The sequence below is a fragment of the Dasypus novemcinctus genome, chromosome 3 (genome assembly GCF_030445035.2).
Source record: "Dasypus novemcinctus isolate mDasNov1 chromosome 3, mDasNov1.1.hap2, whole genome shotgun sequence".
Lineage (NCBI taxonomy): Eukaryota > Metazoa > Chordata > Mammalia > Cingulata > Dasypodidae > Dasypus > Dasypus novemcinctus.
Genome location: NC_080675.1, coordinates 115,071,697 through 115,089,192, shown reverse-complemented (window position 1 = coordinate 115,089,192; position 17,496 = coordinate 115,071,697). Strand labels below are relative to the sequence as shown.

Here is a 17,496-nt window from a genome sequence, read left to right as displayed (position 1 = left end):
ACTTAAATATGTAAAATTTCCCTTCTTTATAAATTTGGTCCTGGGTTGTTGGCCATTTAGAATAGTTGCCCATAGGAATGGTCTTTGGGTCAAAGTTCCAAAAAGTTCAGCAGGGACATTGCCTCTCTTTCACCTCCTGTTTGGTGCTAGGGCCTTTGCCCAGGCAGTGGTCAGTGTCCCTCTGGTAACTGTGCCTCTGTCCTTCCCAGGTGCAGTGGGGGCAGGAGAGTTCATAAGCCCCTGTGAGAGTGGAGACAACACAGGTGAACCCTCTGCCCTGGAAGAGCAGAGAGGGCCTTTGCCCCTCAACAAGACCTTATTTCTGGGCTATGCCTTTCTTCTCACCATGGCCACAACCAGTGATAAGTTGGCCAGCCGCTCTAAACTGCCAGATGGTCCTACAGGAAGCAGTGAAGAAGAGGAAGGTAAAACTCTGAGAAGCCTTGGGGCCCTTACACATGTGTACTTCCTTCCTTTTCATTCACTTTATGAGCCTGTGCAGTCCCCTCTGCTAGGACAAGTGACAGCGGGGATCTTGGTCAGGGACGTAGAACTTTTTTGCATTCTATGTCTAGGTTTATAGACTCTTTTCACACAGTTCTCTCAGTGGCTGGCTCCTCAAAATAATCCTGTGAGGCAGATAGGATGTAGATGTTATTATCCATTTTATAGATGAGGGTACAAGCTTAGAGAGGCTAAAAAGTTGCTTTTTGCCCACAGTAATGGTAAACTTGGGACTAGAACATAGTGTTCATTTGACCCTTCTACAATCACCCAAGTACTGTAATTAGTCTTCTGAATTCCCTGCCATCTTTCCCAACTGTGGTCTAGGGGCAACTGCTAGAGCAAACCCATAAAGGGGTGAGGTTCATTGTTTTGAGGTCTGTGTATGAGACTGGGAATGTGGGGTAGGGATGCATGATACCCCAGGGTAATTTCAGAGATATACCTTCTAGGCCTTGTCAACCTCTCTGCAACTGTAACCTAAATCCATACATTCCTCTTCTGTTTTTCCTCTTTCTATTTGAGTGAAGGCTGTAGTGGGGAGAGGTAAACTTATTTCAACTGTTCAAAAAGTATGTGATCTAGGAGAGAAAATGAGTAGATACAAATGGAATGTATACACTGTAAGTGACAAAGTGATAACTAAATGTGCCTTTGAAAGCTAATAGTCCAGATAGAATGATGTTCTACAAGTTAAGAGTTCTGATTAATGTTGAGCCTTGCAAGAGGGAAGTCGCATTAGAGACTTTGGTTATTCTAAAATAGCACCAGTAAAGATCTGTGATGGTTGGCATTTCAGGTGTGTAGATGACTCTTTACTAATTAACTAAACATATATCTCACCAGTGACAGCCATGTGGAGATTCGTACAGGGATGTAAGAAGAGTGATTAGGTAGTTAGAATTAAGTTTATGCTATCTGCAAGGTGCATAGACAGAGTCTTGAGCTGAAATGCTCCAGGATGAGAGGGTAGGGTGGGAATCTAGGCTGTTGGTGTGCGGGATATATGGGAGGTTCCAGATTAAGCATGTATAAAGCCTGGTTTGTCAGAGGATGCAGATAGGTACAATGGTGAGGAGTTTCCCAGCCAAGAACTTAGTTTTACTTTAATGGTAAGTCATTAGGAGCCTCTTGAGGATTCTGCAGAGAGGTCTGTCATGTATCAAAACAGTGTTCATGGTCTGTTTTTCTTTTGCTTTTACAATATTGCCGGACTCTCTTCTTCATTTTCTTACTAACTCTTAGCCCTTACCTAGCCTGACCAGAACTTCACAAGGCAGTCTACATATGTTTTATTTGTTGCTTAGTCCAGCATAGTCAAGAAAACAACTTTGGTGTGAGATACAGGTTGTGTGATTCCTTAAAAATCTTTGAGCCTATGAAGACCTATTCTGTTCTACTCATCAGTTTTTTTTTTCTATTCCCACTTTGTGGATATATCAATAGTTTTTAATCCTTGTAACCACAAAGGAGGGGAGGTAGGCTTTGTATAAATGAGGAGTTTGGGTATTTCTTTTAAAGGACCTCCGATTTCTGGTACAAAGTATGGTTATGGTGATGTCTCTGCTTCATGTTGGCTTTTTCACCCTTGGATACTGCCCTAACAGCACCAGAATTTTTTTTTTTTTTTTGGTGGGAGGAGTCATATAATGGAATGCTTAGGGGTTTCTTAGTCTTAAGAAGACTGAAGACACGAACTAAAATAGCCTCTACAGAATTAGTTGTCAAGAAACAGATAGGTCTTGTTGAAAATACAAATCTGTTGGATGCTAGTTTGTATCAAGAACTCAATAAAATATGTAAATCTGTTTTATGAAACATTTATCGAGTTGAGACTATGATGTCCAGTCCTTCTAGGTGGGATATACATTAGCCCATGAGCCACAGGAGTCTATTCTAGAGTTGGGTTATTAGTACTTTCATCCTTGCTCTAGATGATGGAATTAACAACCTGTTAGCCTCTGGTGGATAGGTTAGCTCATACCTCAGAAGTAAAGATAATTGAATCCAAACATACTTTAAGAAAAATTACACAAAAATAAGGAAATATAATTGAGGAATAAAATCTAAATAGGTCAGGTCTAGAAACAACTGGATTAAACAGACATAAAATAGAAGTCTTAAGAAAAATAGAGGATCATGAGGGGAGTCAACAGTTTTCAGCAGTGGAGTCTTGGTACTAAAGACTGTGACATGATATTCTGAGTTGGGTCAAATGATACTATAACAAAGCTGAGAAATAACACTGCTATGTTTGTTTCTTATAAAAACGATTTAGTTTCTAGTTTGGGTTTTCATTTTGAGATGAATGTGAAGAATGTTAAGAAAAGAGCAATAAAAGTGAAGAGGCTGTAAAATCAGACCTAAGCAAAGGTGTAGAGGCCTGGGAGTGGGCATAAACATGCCTGATATGCTCAGCAGGCAAGGAAGGCACCAGAGTGGCAGTGGCCATCTCTGCAAGGGGTCTGCTCTACCAAGTTTTGCCACGGGTGTGAAGTGGGAGGGAACATGGTCCTGGCATAGAATGTGATGTGTTGGTTGGATTTTTAAATTTGTGATAAAATTTCAGTTAATTAGAACTTAATTTCCTAGAACTCCTAAATAACTAAAGTCTCTAATATCTTTTTTTTTTCTTTTTTTTTTAATGTTATTTATATATAAGAGGAGCAGATGACAAGAAAACAAGCTCAAATTAGATATTTGGTCAAAAGAAGCAATTTCTAATTGCCTAGGGTCATTACAGCTTCAGCTTCATCTCTCATATCTTCTACTTCACCCTCAAGACTGTAGAGCAGTCATTGATGTTCAGTGTCCTGAGGTACTTCAAGATCATCAAAGGTAGATAGTTTTCAATAAAAAGGTTGAAACAGGATTTTCTGGCTAACCTTCACATAATCAGAATTAAACTAAAGAGCGTTCTGGTCTATCAAAACTTTAGTGTATTGTGGGGTAAAAAATGCTGATGAAGGGGGAATTCGAAGGATTTACTATGAAAAGTGCTGATCAGCTATTCATCTTCACAGAAGGTAGAACTAGAGGCAGTGGGCTTAGTTTGAAGCAGCAGGTATTTAGGGTAGATGTAGGAAAGAACTTCCTGGTGGTAAGGGTTATTCAATTGAAATACATCGCTGTGGAAAGTGGTTGTGTGTCCATAACTATAAATAGTCCCATGACTCAAAGTATTAGTGCAGCCCTTCTTCAGGAACCTTTGATGTTTTTTAGGTCTATATACTTAACTCCATTCCTCATCTTCCCCATCCCTCTTGCTTTGTCCCTTCTTTTGGCAGCATTTTATAGGTCTCAAGACAGAGTTCTTCCTGACCTGTGGGGAAAGACCTTGACCTGTCTTTAGGATTAACTGCTGAGGAGATAGCTGGGAGTGGGAAAGGGGCAGTAAGAAGCCAGGCATAAAAGAGCAGATGCAAAACTAGTAGTAATTGTTAATTGTTTTGGTTATCTGTTTTTTGATACAGAATTTTTAGAAATTCCTCCCTTCAACAAGCAGTACACAGAATCCCAGCTTCGAGCAGGAGCTGGCTATATCCTTGAAGACTTCAATGAAGCCCAGGTGAGGAGTTTCTTTGTGTAGCTCCCCAGAGTGGCAATGATGAAGAGCGTCTGCTTGCTATACTGAGAAGAGGCCTGACAGAAGTAGGGGTTTGGGTAAAATAGAAATCTCAGTAACTGGAAACTGCCAAAAAGTTGTTGCATGAAATAGAATTTTTATTGTGTACAGGGAAGGGAAGAGAGAACCTTGGGTTAGTTGAAGGAGGTTGGTTGTTGCCAGGACACATAGTGAAATCTGTGTTTAGTAGAAACCCCTGTTACAGTATTGCTGATTCTTAGCCTGAAAGACTGAATACCTGGAATTTGGTGGCATGTTGAGGATGTAGGCTCCCAGAAAGCTGCTGCAGGTGAGACGGGGAGAATGCCTAGGGAAGTTACTTGAGCCTTTCATTGAGAAAAGAGGCCTTGGGCAGGACCTTTCAGGAAATACTTGAAAGTCCAGATCTGTTCTCCATAGCTTATTAGGGCTGCTATTCAAGGGCTTCCCGTGGAAGTCACTAGACCCATTGGCTCTGTCCCTTTGCTTCCAGTGTAACACAGCCTATCAATGTCTCCTAATTGCGGATCAGCATTGTCGAACCCGGAAGTACTTCCTGTGCCTTGCCAGTGGGATTCCATGTGTATCTCATGTCTGGGTCCATGACAGTTGCCATGCCAACCAGCTCCAGAACTACCGCAATTATCTGTTGCCAGCTGGTTATAGTCTTGAGGAGCAAAGAATTCTGGATTGGTGAGTATCTGAGAACCCATCTAGAAATGTAGAGAGAGGAAGACAGCAAGCTTTTGGAAAGAAGAGAAATTAGGTGAGAATCAGTGTTTATAGAAGCTGGAACTACTGAAGGGTAAATTATAGAATCTGAGTGGGTTTGAAATTATTTCAGAAGTCCGTTTATTAACAGTTTATTTCCCTATGTTTGTTAGGGACCTTTTGAAAATGTGAAGATTTGTATGTAGCTTCAATATACCCAACTTGCGAGATTAGGGAACTAAATTTTAAGCAAGGCATTTAAAAATATAGGCTCAGGAGCATGATATGGATTTATTCATGGCCCCAGGACACACATCGAAATCAGATGGATTACCATGCATACTGGGCCAGGAATCCAGAAAACACCCATCATTCATAGATGTAAAGAAGGTGAAAATGGTATGGTGGGGATACATAACTTCTTGGAAGGTTTAATTTTGAAAGCATTTAGATGTACTTGAGTCATGGCCCAGAAGGGCTATGGTTATTTTCTATCCTGCTAAGGTCCCATCCAATTGCAAGGTGGTGTCTCTGACTCTTTCATAGGCAACCCCGTGATAACCCTTTCCAGAATCTGAAGGTACTCTTGGTATCAGACCAACAGCAGAACTTCCTTGAACTCTGGTCTGAGATCCTCATGACTGGAGGGGCAGCCTCTGTGAAGCAGCACCATTCAAGTGCCCATAACAAAGGTATGTGGAAAGTGTATGTGTGCTCTTATTGCTCCAAGGAGATCCTTAGCTGCTGAGCCTTATGGTCTTGGTCTCAGTCCTAATAGACTTAATCCATTTTCCCAAAAAAAGAAAAGAGGTTGACCATTGGGCTGTTCTTGCTTCTAGTGGTTTCCAGTGGTGAAATTGTTAAATTTCTTCAGGGCCAGCATAGAATGATTTTGACTTTTCACTTTTTCTCATTATCAATAGCACTGTTTGCTGTAAAAGGGCATTAGTTTGGGCAGAGTTTGAAGGCACAGCTATTGTTTTTGAATGGAAGTTTAAGTTGAATCTCTTTTTGTTGTTCACTTTCTCCCATTCTTGCAGATATTGCTTTAGGGGTATTTGATGTGGTGGTGACAGACCCCTCGTGCCCAGCCTCGGTGCTTAAGTGTGCTGAAGCATTACAGCTGCCTGTGGTGTCACAAGAGTGGGTGATCCAGTGCCTCATTGTTGGGGAGAGAATTGGATTCAAGCAGCATCCAAAATATAAACATGACTATGTTTCTCACTAAAGATACTTGGTCTTAGTGGTTTTATTCCCTGCTGTTGTGAAGATTGTGTCTTAACCAGGTTTTAAATGTCTTGTGTGTAACTGGATTCCTTGCATGGATCTTGTATATAGTTTTATTTGCTGGACTTTTATGATAAAATAAATGTTGAATCTCTTTGGTTGTAGTAACTGGGATTTCTTCATCCGTTCCTCTGAGCTTAATTTAAGAACAAATAGCAAGACAAACATAGTACCCTCTCTGAGGTTTTTAATAGGCCTCTGAACTCTAGGAGGATAGCTAGCCAAGGAAAATAAAAAATTATGAATTAAATTTTTCTGTGGCATTTCATTATCAAAAGGCTATCCTAGGCTGTCTATAATTCTGTACTTAAACATCTGATTTTAAAGTAGGTGAAGGGCCCAGATTAATATTGTGCCAAAAGTTGAGTGGATTTGGGCCTAGCTCTTAAGTTTCTTGACAGTTTTTAAAAAATGTCTCTTCAGAGCTGAGTGCACTGACAGCTGACCTGTGGGTATACCCAACTCTCAAAGCTGAATGGGAAAAGTATTAATTGCTGTGAATGGGCAGCAACCACAAGCTCGATGGGATGACTTTCTGCAAGGATAAACATGAGAAGCACATATGGGAACACTTGAAACACGTGTGGGACCTCCAGTCAGAGGCCCAATATATATTTTAAATTGTTGTTGCTGTTGTTGTCACAGTTCCTGGAAGCTGTTCCTTCCCTAACCATAGTATCATCCCTGTTCATATCCTCTCAATCTGTAAAGCACAGAGATCAACAAGTTTTTTTCTGGTAAAAGCCACATGGTAAATACTTTAGACTTTGTGGACCATTTGTTATCACAACTATTCACTTTTGCTGTGATAGCTTGGAAGCAGCCATAGGCACTACGTAAATGAATGCATGTGGCTGTGTTCCAATAAAACTTTAAAGGTACAGGCAGCAGACTGTAGTTTGACCACAGTTCTAAAGGTACCAGTTTGGGGGTCATCTCTAGCTGAAAATAGCCAAGGAATAAGGGGTATAGTAGCATGTTATAAAAGATGTGGCTATACGGACCAGAGTCAGTGGCTACAAACTGGAGTCAGTACACTGCTTGTTATGTTTAGGAGGGGTTTATTCCACGGCCCATATATTTGGTTATTCTGAGATAAACTACTGGTCACCGTTGATGGCTGGGCCATATTAGAACCTCAACTCCTGTGGTTCTACTAAGATGGTATAACTGGGCTAGGAATTTTCAGTATTTGGATTCCGGCAGTTTAATCTCTTTTTTTTCTTAAGGACCTTTTTATTTGAAAACAAAGATATGTTAAATACATAGTCATTAGCTAGAATTGCCCTTTTATTAGCCTGAAATAATATAACTGGAAATTATTGGCAACATTCTTCAGATTTATAGCTGGTAATCTGTGTAGTAGGTATAAATTACTTGCTGTGGGAATAGGGGAAGCCTGTTTCTTTTTTTTTTTTGCTTAGTGGTAACATTCAGCATTTTATATACTTATATAAACAATTACCTTTTTTTTTTTTTTAAACAAATGAGCCACAAAATATTTAACTTTCGGATCTGTATTGTTTACTATCTCCTGCAGTTTGAACAGTACCTATGTACATAGAAGGTACTCAATAAATGACTGTTGACTAAACAATAAATGTTCCAAACATAAAGCCATCAGAGCCCTTGCAGGGTCATCTGGGAGAGTTGACATGACACATTCTTCTTGATGGATGAGTTAAGAACTCAACCAAGAAATGGCAGACCCCTTCCACATGGGAATTGTGGGAGTGATTTGTTCTCCTGGATATTCAGTAATGTTTCTAGGAGAAACGACAGAGCCCTCTCAATAGGCTGCAGACATTGGTGAGGGGTTAGAGAATGGGATGTTTGCTTTGAATCTTCTTTCAGGCTTGGGAACATGGTGGGATTCACTGTCATTTCACTTCATATACCAGAAAATTTCACATCCCGAAACTACAAGAGAAAAAAAATCCTCATTAAATACATGCTTTCCCAAGATTGTCTTCAAAGAAATAAGAATCAAGGCAACCACTGATCCTAGATGTCATCTTAAAACTCAAATAATAGTTTGACTCTTCTGGTATAAGGAATCTGCTTAAGTATATTTTAGAAAGAGAGGGAGGGAGCAGCTGGTAGAGCTTAGTGGTTGAGTGCCAGCTTCCCACATACAAGGTCCCAGGTTCAATTTCCAGCCCTGGTACTGCCAAAAAAAAAAAAAAAAAAAAGCAAAGAAGGAAGCTTTATGCTGCCAGTTACTATTGAATCTTACTATTAGATTTTTAAAAAGTTTAGTGTTAGAAGCTTTTTACAAATGAGGAAGTTAGCAGCTAGCGAGGCCAATGTGCCTAACTAGTTAATGTCAGAACTGGGAATTGAAGCCACACTGACTTCCAGCATAGCAATACATATTTTAAGAAAGAACTGAAAATCCATCGCAGTGTTAGGTCTTTTCATATTTTCTGTGATGATGATTTTTACTGGAAAATACTTCATTAAAATTAGTGAAGATGAACAGATGCACCACTTTCTCTAGTTTGCTTGTTTATAAAATGAGGGTATTTGGAATAGAAGACAGCTAGAGTCTTCTTCCATCTCTGAAATTCTACAGTTCATTAAAAAAACACAAAATTTAAAAAGCCTACTGAGTTCCCCAAGGGGTGTTCTTACCTGCCCAGCGTTCCACCGGCCTGGGTATAATATTTATTATAATCTAGTCGTAACAGTAATTGAGCCAAATCTGAATTGATCTGATGATTCCGAACACTGGAAAGAATCTTGAATAGGAGTGAAGACTGGCGGCTAAAGCCCTGCAAAGAGAAGGTCTTGAGCTGTCGCCTCTTTAAACTCACCAACTATCCACGTGGGGGATGGGCAGGAAAGGGTGTGGGGGACTGCCTTGGAAAAGCCTTGCTCAGAATTCTACCGAGCCAACGGTCTTCCCACATTCCAATTTCTATTAGCCCCTAAAATGACTTCTTAGCCCAAGTCCACAGAACACATGACTTCCAATGAAGGTACACTTTCACTCTCAGTAGGAATTCAGCACTTGGTTTAAAATTAATATATTTTACCATGTGCTAGGGTTGGGGAAAGCCTGAGTTTCTGTTACAGGCAGATAATTAAAATCTCAGTGAAACGGGGTTAGTTCAAGGGAGTAAGGAGGCCGGATGTGAGAAAATGAGAACAAAGCCAATGCAGAGTTGGTATGCTCAATACCATTCAGGGCTGTTTATTTTGAATGCCGTGGGGTGGCACATAATTATCTGTTTCAAAATCAACTGATACCAACATTTTAATCTTTGTATCTTGTTATCTCTGTGTATACGTGTTGGGGAGATGCTTTATTGACTCAGAGGGAAAGGTCATGGGTCTTCATTGGCAAAACGACCTCTAGTCCTTTGGACAGGGCTGCATACCTCAAATGGCCTCTGCAGACTCACCTTCACGAGAATACTCAGCTGTGCGGCCCCGCGCTCATCCAATGGGCCCAGGTTCTGACTGACCAGCAAGCAAAAGCTGTGACAGAGATCTAGGATTTCATTCAGGCAGTGAAACACCTACCCAAGAAACATAGTTGGCATTAGGAAGAGGAGGATGCACCTGTGAAATTAAAGATTTGGAAAAATATCTCAAGAGCTGACTTATTCCTATTCTCCCACATGTGACTGCAGATAGACATAGCCACTTGTAAGTCCTGCCAGGCCCTGAAAATACCAACATGTGTAAAACAAACTCATGGCTTTTTGGCAAAGATGCTGCCACTGTCTTAGCTATACCTTGTACAAAACCTCCACTTTAGCCACATTACATCAGTCATCACTCCTTGGCCCTACTGAGTGTGCTCCTGCTGATGGGCTTTGCTTCCAGTGTTGTTCCCTGTGCCTGGGGTCCTCTTTTCCCTTTAATGCTGGTGTAAGCCCCCTCTTTCAGTGAAGCATCCCTTCTTCACCTTCCCTCTCCTCTATAGGTAGTATCTGTATTGTTGACTTGGCATTTGTTCAGGCTGCCTGTGTTGTTACTGTTCTTTGTATAAATACATGTCTATCTCTCCAACTAGATTGTGAGCTCCTTAAGGGCAGAGCCATGACTTATACCTCTCTGTATCCCTAGTGCCTTGCGTACAGTAAGCACTCAATAAATATTTAATGATGATGACTTGCTCTGATATTCTGCTTTTCCCCAGGGATTCACCCATGTTATCTGAGGCAGAGTCTACTTACAGTGACTCTTGGTTGTTTTTAATTTTAAGAACCTTTTTGAGTGACATCTATACAATTGGTTCTACTTTGATGTAGCCCAATAGCTGCAAATATAAAAGAGAAGTCTGTAGTGCTTGTGGTATAGCACTAATGAGGAAAAACAATTAGCTCCCATCAGCGATAAAGTGTAACCATTATATTAGAAAAGAATACAAAGGATCATCTTCTGCTTTTTATTCTAGAACCACCTTGTAAGCCTCAGAAAGTACTGAAAACTGTGTCCCACTCCAGAGATTCTAAGGGGTTTGGAACCTAGATTTTAAAAAATTCCCAGATGATTCCAAAGTGCAACCAAGGTAGAGAATAACTGCCCTGAGGGAAGGAGACACACACACACAACTTCAGCTGTTTGGGGAAACACACTGAAAACTGAACGATCCTGGTTCAAAAGATTTCTAGAAAGTAAATTCTGTCTTTTTTTGTTGATCTTTCTGAGGTGTCAGGAAGATTCTGAATTTCTTTAAATCCTTCCTTCTGAGGGTTGAGCACATACTCTGTCATCTATAGCTCTCACCACCCATATTACATAATGTTTCAGAAATTTAGACACTTAAATTTTGCTTTAAGATTACCTTTGCAAACTGTTAAAATGCTCTTAAAAATGGAGACCGAACAATTGCTTCATCATAGTTCCATATCCTGTCATCTCAGAGTGCCTGAGGGAACAGTCAGCACTAGAAAGAGTCTAAGGAAACACCAGCACTACTTACAGGCTTCAACAAGATAAAGGACTGCGCCAACAAATTGCTCAGGAAGTGGTCGTGAGCCAATCGGATGCTTTCAAAGTCGCGGGTAGAATTGATTTGATGAAGCAGCTGTGAGAACTGAGACTCCAACACATCTACCTGACAGACAATTACATATATAATTTTAGTACCTTGCATATTCTGAACACTCAAGGACACTAAGATGCCTGACAGGATGAAATAGAAATGCTTTGTCCCCACTCATCTTCCTCCAGTCTAATCTACTTTAGGGCTGTCCAAAGACATCTTTATTTTGCCCAGTCTTGTAGAACGTTATTTGCCTAAGTCCTAACAACATCCAGTGTCTTGGCAAACCTGCCCTAACACAGTCCACTCACACCTTCTCCCCTTCACTGACTAACTTGGTCAGTAAGTTCTATAGGATTCCAGAAGTTATTGCAAAGGGTCAAGTCAACAATAATTAAATAATGCATTGTTGATCAAGACCCTTATTCTTTATTCTCCGTTTATATATTTCTTCTTTGCTAAAAATACCCCCAAGAAACATGCCTTGTGATATAGCCCCTGAATTTTCTCAAACCCCAGCATTATTCCAAATGTAGGATTGCAGTCCCTCTTCAATGTTTTCTACCAACCTCATAGACTTTTTTTTTTTCCATACTCCTTTCTTCTACCTATCCCTCAGCACAGACCTGGAGATAATACTGGAGATTATCCACCAAGAATGCCATGTGATTTCTTAGGCGCCACTTGACTGCGTCGGTCTGGTTGGACTTGAGGTGCTTGCGCTGCATCTGTAGGGCCCAGCAGTGCTGCAGCTCAGCTTGTACCCGGCGCACACTGAGTAGGTACTTAAAAACAACGTTGTACCTAGGACAGAAACATTAAATGACTCAAGTTAAAAACTTCACCCCTACCCTCATACTAGCCCTTAGGACTTTGTGCATCCTGTCCCTAATCATAAAAAGCAGGAAGGAAAGGATGTGGATAAATTGTGATGTATTTATATAATGGATTATTATATAACAGTAAAAACGAGTGAGCTTCAGCTATATAACACAATGAAATGAATCTTAGCGATGTGATTTTGAATGAAAAAAGCTCCAAAGATTATATATAGCCTAACACTGTCTTTTTATCATGCTTAAAGCAACTAAAAGCAAAAATACATGCTTTTGGGGAATGTGTGTATGTGTGATAAAACTATATAAAAAGTAATGTAAGAAAACAGAATTTAGGATAGTTGTTACTCTGGTAGGGGGAAAGGTGGGGAAGGAGCACATGGGTAGATGGACCTATTATCAATATTCCAGTTTTTGTGGTGGGAATGGGTTTTATGGCTAGTGAGTTTGAGTGTGTGTGTGTGTCTTTGTGTTAAGGAAGGAAGGAAAGAGTGTCTGGCATGGACCAAAACTCAGTGTTATGAACCAAGGATTATGATCAATCCTGTTCTCTGTCTCTGAAGCCCAAGGAAGGTAAAATAAAATAGTTTACCTTGCTAAGATGAAACTCTCAGCAAACTCAGGGGCTAACTCCTTAATGCAGAGACCCTATACTGAGAAGACACATAAGCAGAGAAGCTGGTTCCTGGTAGAAATGGATCCACCTGCTTGTTCTTAGGCAGGTTTGCAGAAGACAATCTGATTCCAATTACCTATTTCTTTTTTTTAGATTTTTTTTTTTATTATTTCCCTCCCTTCTTCACCTTCTCTAGTTGGCTGCTCTCTGTGTCCATTTGCTGTGTGTTCTCCGTGTATCAGTGGCACCGGGAATCTGTGTCTCATTTTTTTGTTGTTGTTGTGTCATCTTGCTGTGTCAGCTCTGTGTGTATGCAGTGCCACTCCTGGGCAGGCTGAACTTTCCTTCATGCTGGGTGGCTCTCCTTACGGGGTGCACCCCCGCACATGGGGCTCCCCCATGCGGGGAACACCCCTGCGTGCATCAGCACTGCGCATGGGCCAGCTGCACATGGGTCAAGGAGGCCCGGGGCTTGAACCACGGACCTCCCATGTGGTAGGCAGATGCCCTAACCGTTGAGCCAAGTCTGCTTCCCACCTATTTCTAATGAACAGTGAAATGTGTCATGATTCGAACAAACCCAACTATAAAAAGACATTGTTTAGACAAATAGGGAAATTTCAGTATGGACTAGATATTAGAAGGAATTATTTATTTTGTTGGTTTGATAATGGCATTGCAGTTACGTTTTAAAAATATACTCTTTTTTTGACTTGTACACAGAAGGAGTGAAATGACATATCTCAGATTTGCTTTAAAAAGCTCTAGCTAAATACTGGTGGGGAGGAAAGATGAAAGAGTAGCAAAATTATTGATGGTTAATAAAACAAAGAAACAGAAAAGAGAAAAAAACAACAAAGATATTGAAAAAAACAAAAGAAAATGTTGATGGTTATTGAAGCTGGATAATGAGTACATAGGAGTTTGTTAATCTGCTTTTGTTTATATTTGGAAATTTTCATAAGTTAGAAAATACTTCTAAACTCAACTTCTTCAAAGGTGTCAAGGGCATATCAAGGTAGGAGGTAAAGTGGACTCTTCACCTGTGGAAGCTGTGGTGCTTCTGAGATTCTTTGGACAAGATCCATGCAGCTTAATTAGGTGGCCATCAGCTCTGAACCTGCCGTAGAACCTTCTCATTGAGCCATTTCCATTTTATACACAGTTTGTGATACCCTGAGCTTTTCTACTCACCCCCCAAAAGCAGAGAGAATTGTGAAGAAAAACAGAGTAAAGAGAGAAGGTTGTAAGAAGAGACGGCCTTCTTGTTTATCTGTTTTCCCTTTTCTCTGTTCCTCTAGCATCACTGAGCATGTCAGCTTCTATTCTCCATGCAAGGCCAGGGACCAGTTCTTTAACCAGTAACAGGATTTGGGAAGTCCTTAGAAATGGTGTGGGAATGAATTTCAGAGGCCACTACTGCCATGTATGCCTTCTTGTACCTCCTTTCTCTAGCACTGTAGTTTCCCTCTGTTTGGGGGACAGTATGTCCTGACCAAGGCCAAGCAGTGATACTTGGCAGGCTCTAGTGAGAAAAAACAAGGCTGATCAGATAAAGTCTCTTACCACCTTGGCCATCCTCAATTCCATCCCCCCTGCTTGGCTACCCCTGTTGCATCTCCTTGAGGGAGTAACAATGTAATGATTTCCCTAGTGGCTAAAAGCTATATCCCCAGCAAATATTCAAGAAGAAGGACTTTCCCAACCAACAAAAAATTATGGAAGTTAGGGAGGGACCTTGTCAAATCTGATGGAATTATCAAGAGCCACACTTACTGGTGCCCAAGACTGCATTTTCCAGAGTGTACAAACTGGCAATCTGCAAAGGTACTTGTTATTTTTATGATTTTTAAAATTTTAATTCTGATGGTTTTAGGTGAGTGTACTAACATCCATTCCCCCCCATTGGGTCATGCCTGCAGCTTCACTTATTAATGTTATCTGCCTTGCCCCAAAAGCCTTTGAGTTTGTAACCTCTGATTGTACATAGATTGCTAAACCATTTGAGTGGCTATCTTGCTCCCATCAATTCTATTCCTGCTCATTTCTCTCCTTGAAGTAAGGTGGGTAGTATTTACCTGTGAGAAACTCAGAAATACTCACTTTTCCAGGACAGCAGGGGTGAAGAGAATGTGGAGTGGCCACTGCACTTTGTAGGAAAGACCTAGGGCTGCCCATCCAGATGCAGGGGCTTCCCGGGGAGAAGTTTCCCGAGAAGGCCCTTCTCTTGCCTGAGTAGCATCTGCTATGATCAAGGAAAGAAAGAATAGAAAAGAAAATTTTAAAAAGATGATGATGACTTTGTTAAGCCAGAACCAGGGCCTCAATAAGGTGAATGACATTCATAAAATAAGAGCTCACTCAAGCTTGCAGTATCAGACACACAAAGGGGACACAAAGGCAGAGGGCAAGGAAGCTTCCATGTAGGTTCCCTTGGGAGATCTTTTAGAGATTCTTTTTTCAGCCTTAAAGTCTGGAGCTGATAAATGACAAAAATAAACATGGACCATTGCAACCGCACAACAGCAAAAAAAAAAAAAAAGAGGCCTGGGCATCTCAATCTCCCTGGGTCTACCTCTTAAAAATTAGGGTACTCTATTAGATGATTTCTAAGATAGAAAATTATGATTTCTGTGGAGATGGATGGAAACAGAAATGGAAAAATTGACGATAAGCAATGGGAGCAGAAAGGTAGCAGGAAAGATTGGCAAACCTTTATGCTCCTTTCCATGATACTCAATTGTCAAGTGCAACAGAGGGAGAAGGTTGTCATCATCTAGCAGTACCTTGTGTGCTGACTGTTGAAAGGCTACATTCACATCTGCAAGAAAAAACAAAGGGACTGACAAGAATGCCTGGCTACACAGAAAACCCAGACTCCTCCAGCTTTCTGCTTCTCCCCAACCTGCCTAACACTAACAGTGGGGCAGAGTAGACATCTATTGCTTTTGCCTGCCTAGCATTCATTCGTTCCTCCTTCTCTTGCTGGAAACAGTACCCTGATTTTCCTTGGAGAACTGCTCCTGCCTAGCACAATCCATATAATTCCAGTGGGGTAGGTGGTGAGCCATGCATGATCAAATGGAACATAATATTCTAATTTGTTACAGTATTTTATTTAGGGATTTATTTATTTAGGGATATGAATATGACCTAAGACAAGCCAATCCAGCACTGAAGCTCTATTCCTATAAGAGTGAATCTCTTTTTTTCTAAACAAAAAAAGACTTAGTAGGATGTAAGCTTGGTGATGCTGGAGGCCATATGGAGAGTACCTGCCTGAGAAGAAAGGCAGAGGTAAAAAGACCGAAAGAGACCAAGTCCTAAAGGCACCATGTGAGTCACTGCATAAAACTTTGCCTACAGCCATCAAACCTCTTGAGTTTTTAAATTATATGAATCAGTAAATGCTTTCTCTTTTTACCCCCTTTGCATAAGTGCATGTGTTAGGCTGCAAACAAAAAAGTCCTATCTAAGTACAGTGGACATCTGTTGTTTTAGTGGGCTAGGAAAATAGTTGCCCTGCCCTCCTCCCCCCCCCCCCCCATTTTCTTGTTTTGGTTATGATTTTTAACCAGCTTTACTCATGTGTTTTGAATGGGAATGGTCAACTCATTGGTCACTGATTGGTCAAGGAATAGACACTTTACCCAGCCAAGTATATCCTACTGTTTGACTTATATCCTACTAAATGACTACATAGTGATTGATAAAGGGATAGGCCAATCAAAGCCCTTCCCCTGGCACTTTAAACTTGCTATCAGAGAAACCTCCAGTAGAGGACACTATTAGGCATGATCACTTTTGGTGACCATGTTCCGAGATGGAACTGGAAGACAATTAGAGTACACAAGAGGCCCAGACAAGATAGGTAAGAGATAGAGAATCCGAGTAGAATCCAAGTCTGTAGTGTCAGCTATTTGGCTATACCTTTATCCCATTGGAATTTTAGACACATTAGCAAATACATTCCCCTTTTTTCCTAGGCTAGTTCAGGATAGGTTTCCAACATTCACAACCTGAAGATGTCTAATACAACACTGTAAGTACTAATAAGTCCCAATATGTCCCATATGGTATATGTGGCTATAATCCAATGAGATAGAACACCTGGTTTAAAGGCCTGCACTGATTCTTCCAGGAAGGGTCACAGGCCAAGATGCTGCTCTTAATGACCTCAGCATAAAGGCCTACCCAGCCAGGAGGGCCTTCCATCTGTGGAAACACTGTTCTGCAGTTCACCAGGCTGCTCTTTTGTGGAACAGGATTCAATGGTTTGGCAGCAGCCAAGAACACTGTGCAACTTCAATACGCTGGTGATTCTCAGGGCAAGAGGGCAATTACCATGCTCAGTTACTGCAGTGGGTGGTGTTTTTAACATGTGTTGAGCTGTGTCAATGAAGGCCTGAAACAGTTCTCCACGTCCCAGGAGGTAAAAGTCTTTAATGATCTGAGGAAAGAATTTCAATTCACAATTCAGTAATTGAGCAGAACCAGGAGCTCCTCACTGTCCTAAGGAAATTTTACATAGAATAGAATTTCCAGTCTTATTAGTTTGAATCCAACCTACAAAAGGATATAGGCTTTTGGCATTTTAAAGGGGCATACTTAGCAGTTCTTCATGGCGGGATGACTGGTGTGTGTTTGGTATCAGTTATCCAATGGCAACACAATCATATTATACCAAAGAAAATGTACACCCAAATCTTTGTATTATAATAAATTGTAGCTTTAGGTACAGTTTGCTCAACTGGATAAGGACATAAGAGGCCACTCTGGAAGTCAGGGTATAGGTAACCAGTAGTCTCAGGAAAGGTTAGGGAATGACAGTCATTTCCCACCAGTATCATCTAAGCTGTTACCTTGAGCTGACCCAGTAAATCAGATTCTTCTACCATCAGCTTCCAGAGATGCTGTGAATAGAATCAGCAAAACAGGG

At 40.8% G+C, this 17,496-nt stretch overlaps 2 protein-coding genes across 25 annotated transcripts in view; one reads left to right on the top strand and one right to left on the bottom strand.

The window, feature by feature from the left end:
* TP53BP1 (tumor protein p53 binding protein 1) overlaps positions 1–6,210 on the top strand; it is an 88,733-nt gene extending 82,523 nt beyond the window's left edge. For 12 of the 23 annotated variants that reach the window (XM_058294032.2, XM_058294026.2, XM_058294021.2 and 9 more), the window contains 5 exons: positions 210–425; positions 3,978–4,072; positions 4,602–4,801; positions 5,366–5,511; positions 5,860–6,210. In XM_058294032.2, coding sequence (XP_058150015.1) covers positions 210–425; positions 3,978–4,072; positions 4,602–4,801; positions 5,366–5,511; positions 5,860–6,047 — 845 coding nt within the window. In that variant the 3' untranslated portion in view covers positions 6,048–6,210. Of the gene's footprint in view, positions 1–209; positions 426–3,166; positions 3,343–3,977; positions 4,073–4,601; positions 4,802–5,365; positions 5,512–5,859 lie in introns of those variants that run through there. The other 11 variants (XM_058294034.2, XM_058294027.2, XM_058294022.2 and 8 more) reach the window with 3 other exon arrangements.
* Positions 6,211–7,378: 1,168 nt separating this feature from the next.
* TUBGCP4 (tubulin gamma complex component 4) overlaps positions 7,379–17,496 on the bottom strand; it is a 42,312-nt gene continuing 32,194 nt past the window's right edge. The window contains exons 10-18 of one of the 2 annotated variants that reach the window (XM_004466723.5): positions 17,420–17,470; positions 16,902–17,007; positions 15,271–15,378; positions 14,661–14,799; positions 11,732–11,909; positions 11,043–11,177; positions 9,514–9,630; positions 8,741–8,880; positions 7,379–8,026 (exon numbers count right to left, since the gene is read on the bottom strand). In XM_004466723.5, the coding sequence (XP_004466780.1) occupies positions 8,014–8,026; positions 8,741–8,880; positions 9,514–9,630; positions 11,043–11,177; positions 11,732–11,909; positions 14,661–14,799; positions 15,271–15,378; positions 16,902–17,007; positions 17,420–17,470 (987 nt within the window). In that variant the 3' untranslated portion in view covers positions 7,379–8,013. Of the gene's footprint in view, positions 8,027–8,740; positions 8,881–9,513; positions 9,631–11,042; positions 11,178–11,731; positions 11,910–14,660; positions 14,803–15,270; positions 15,379–16,901; positions 17,008–17,419; positions 17,471–17,496 lie in introns of both variants that reach the window. The other variant, XM_004466722.5, reaches the window with a different exon arrangement.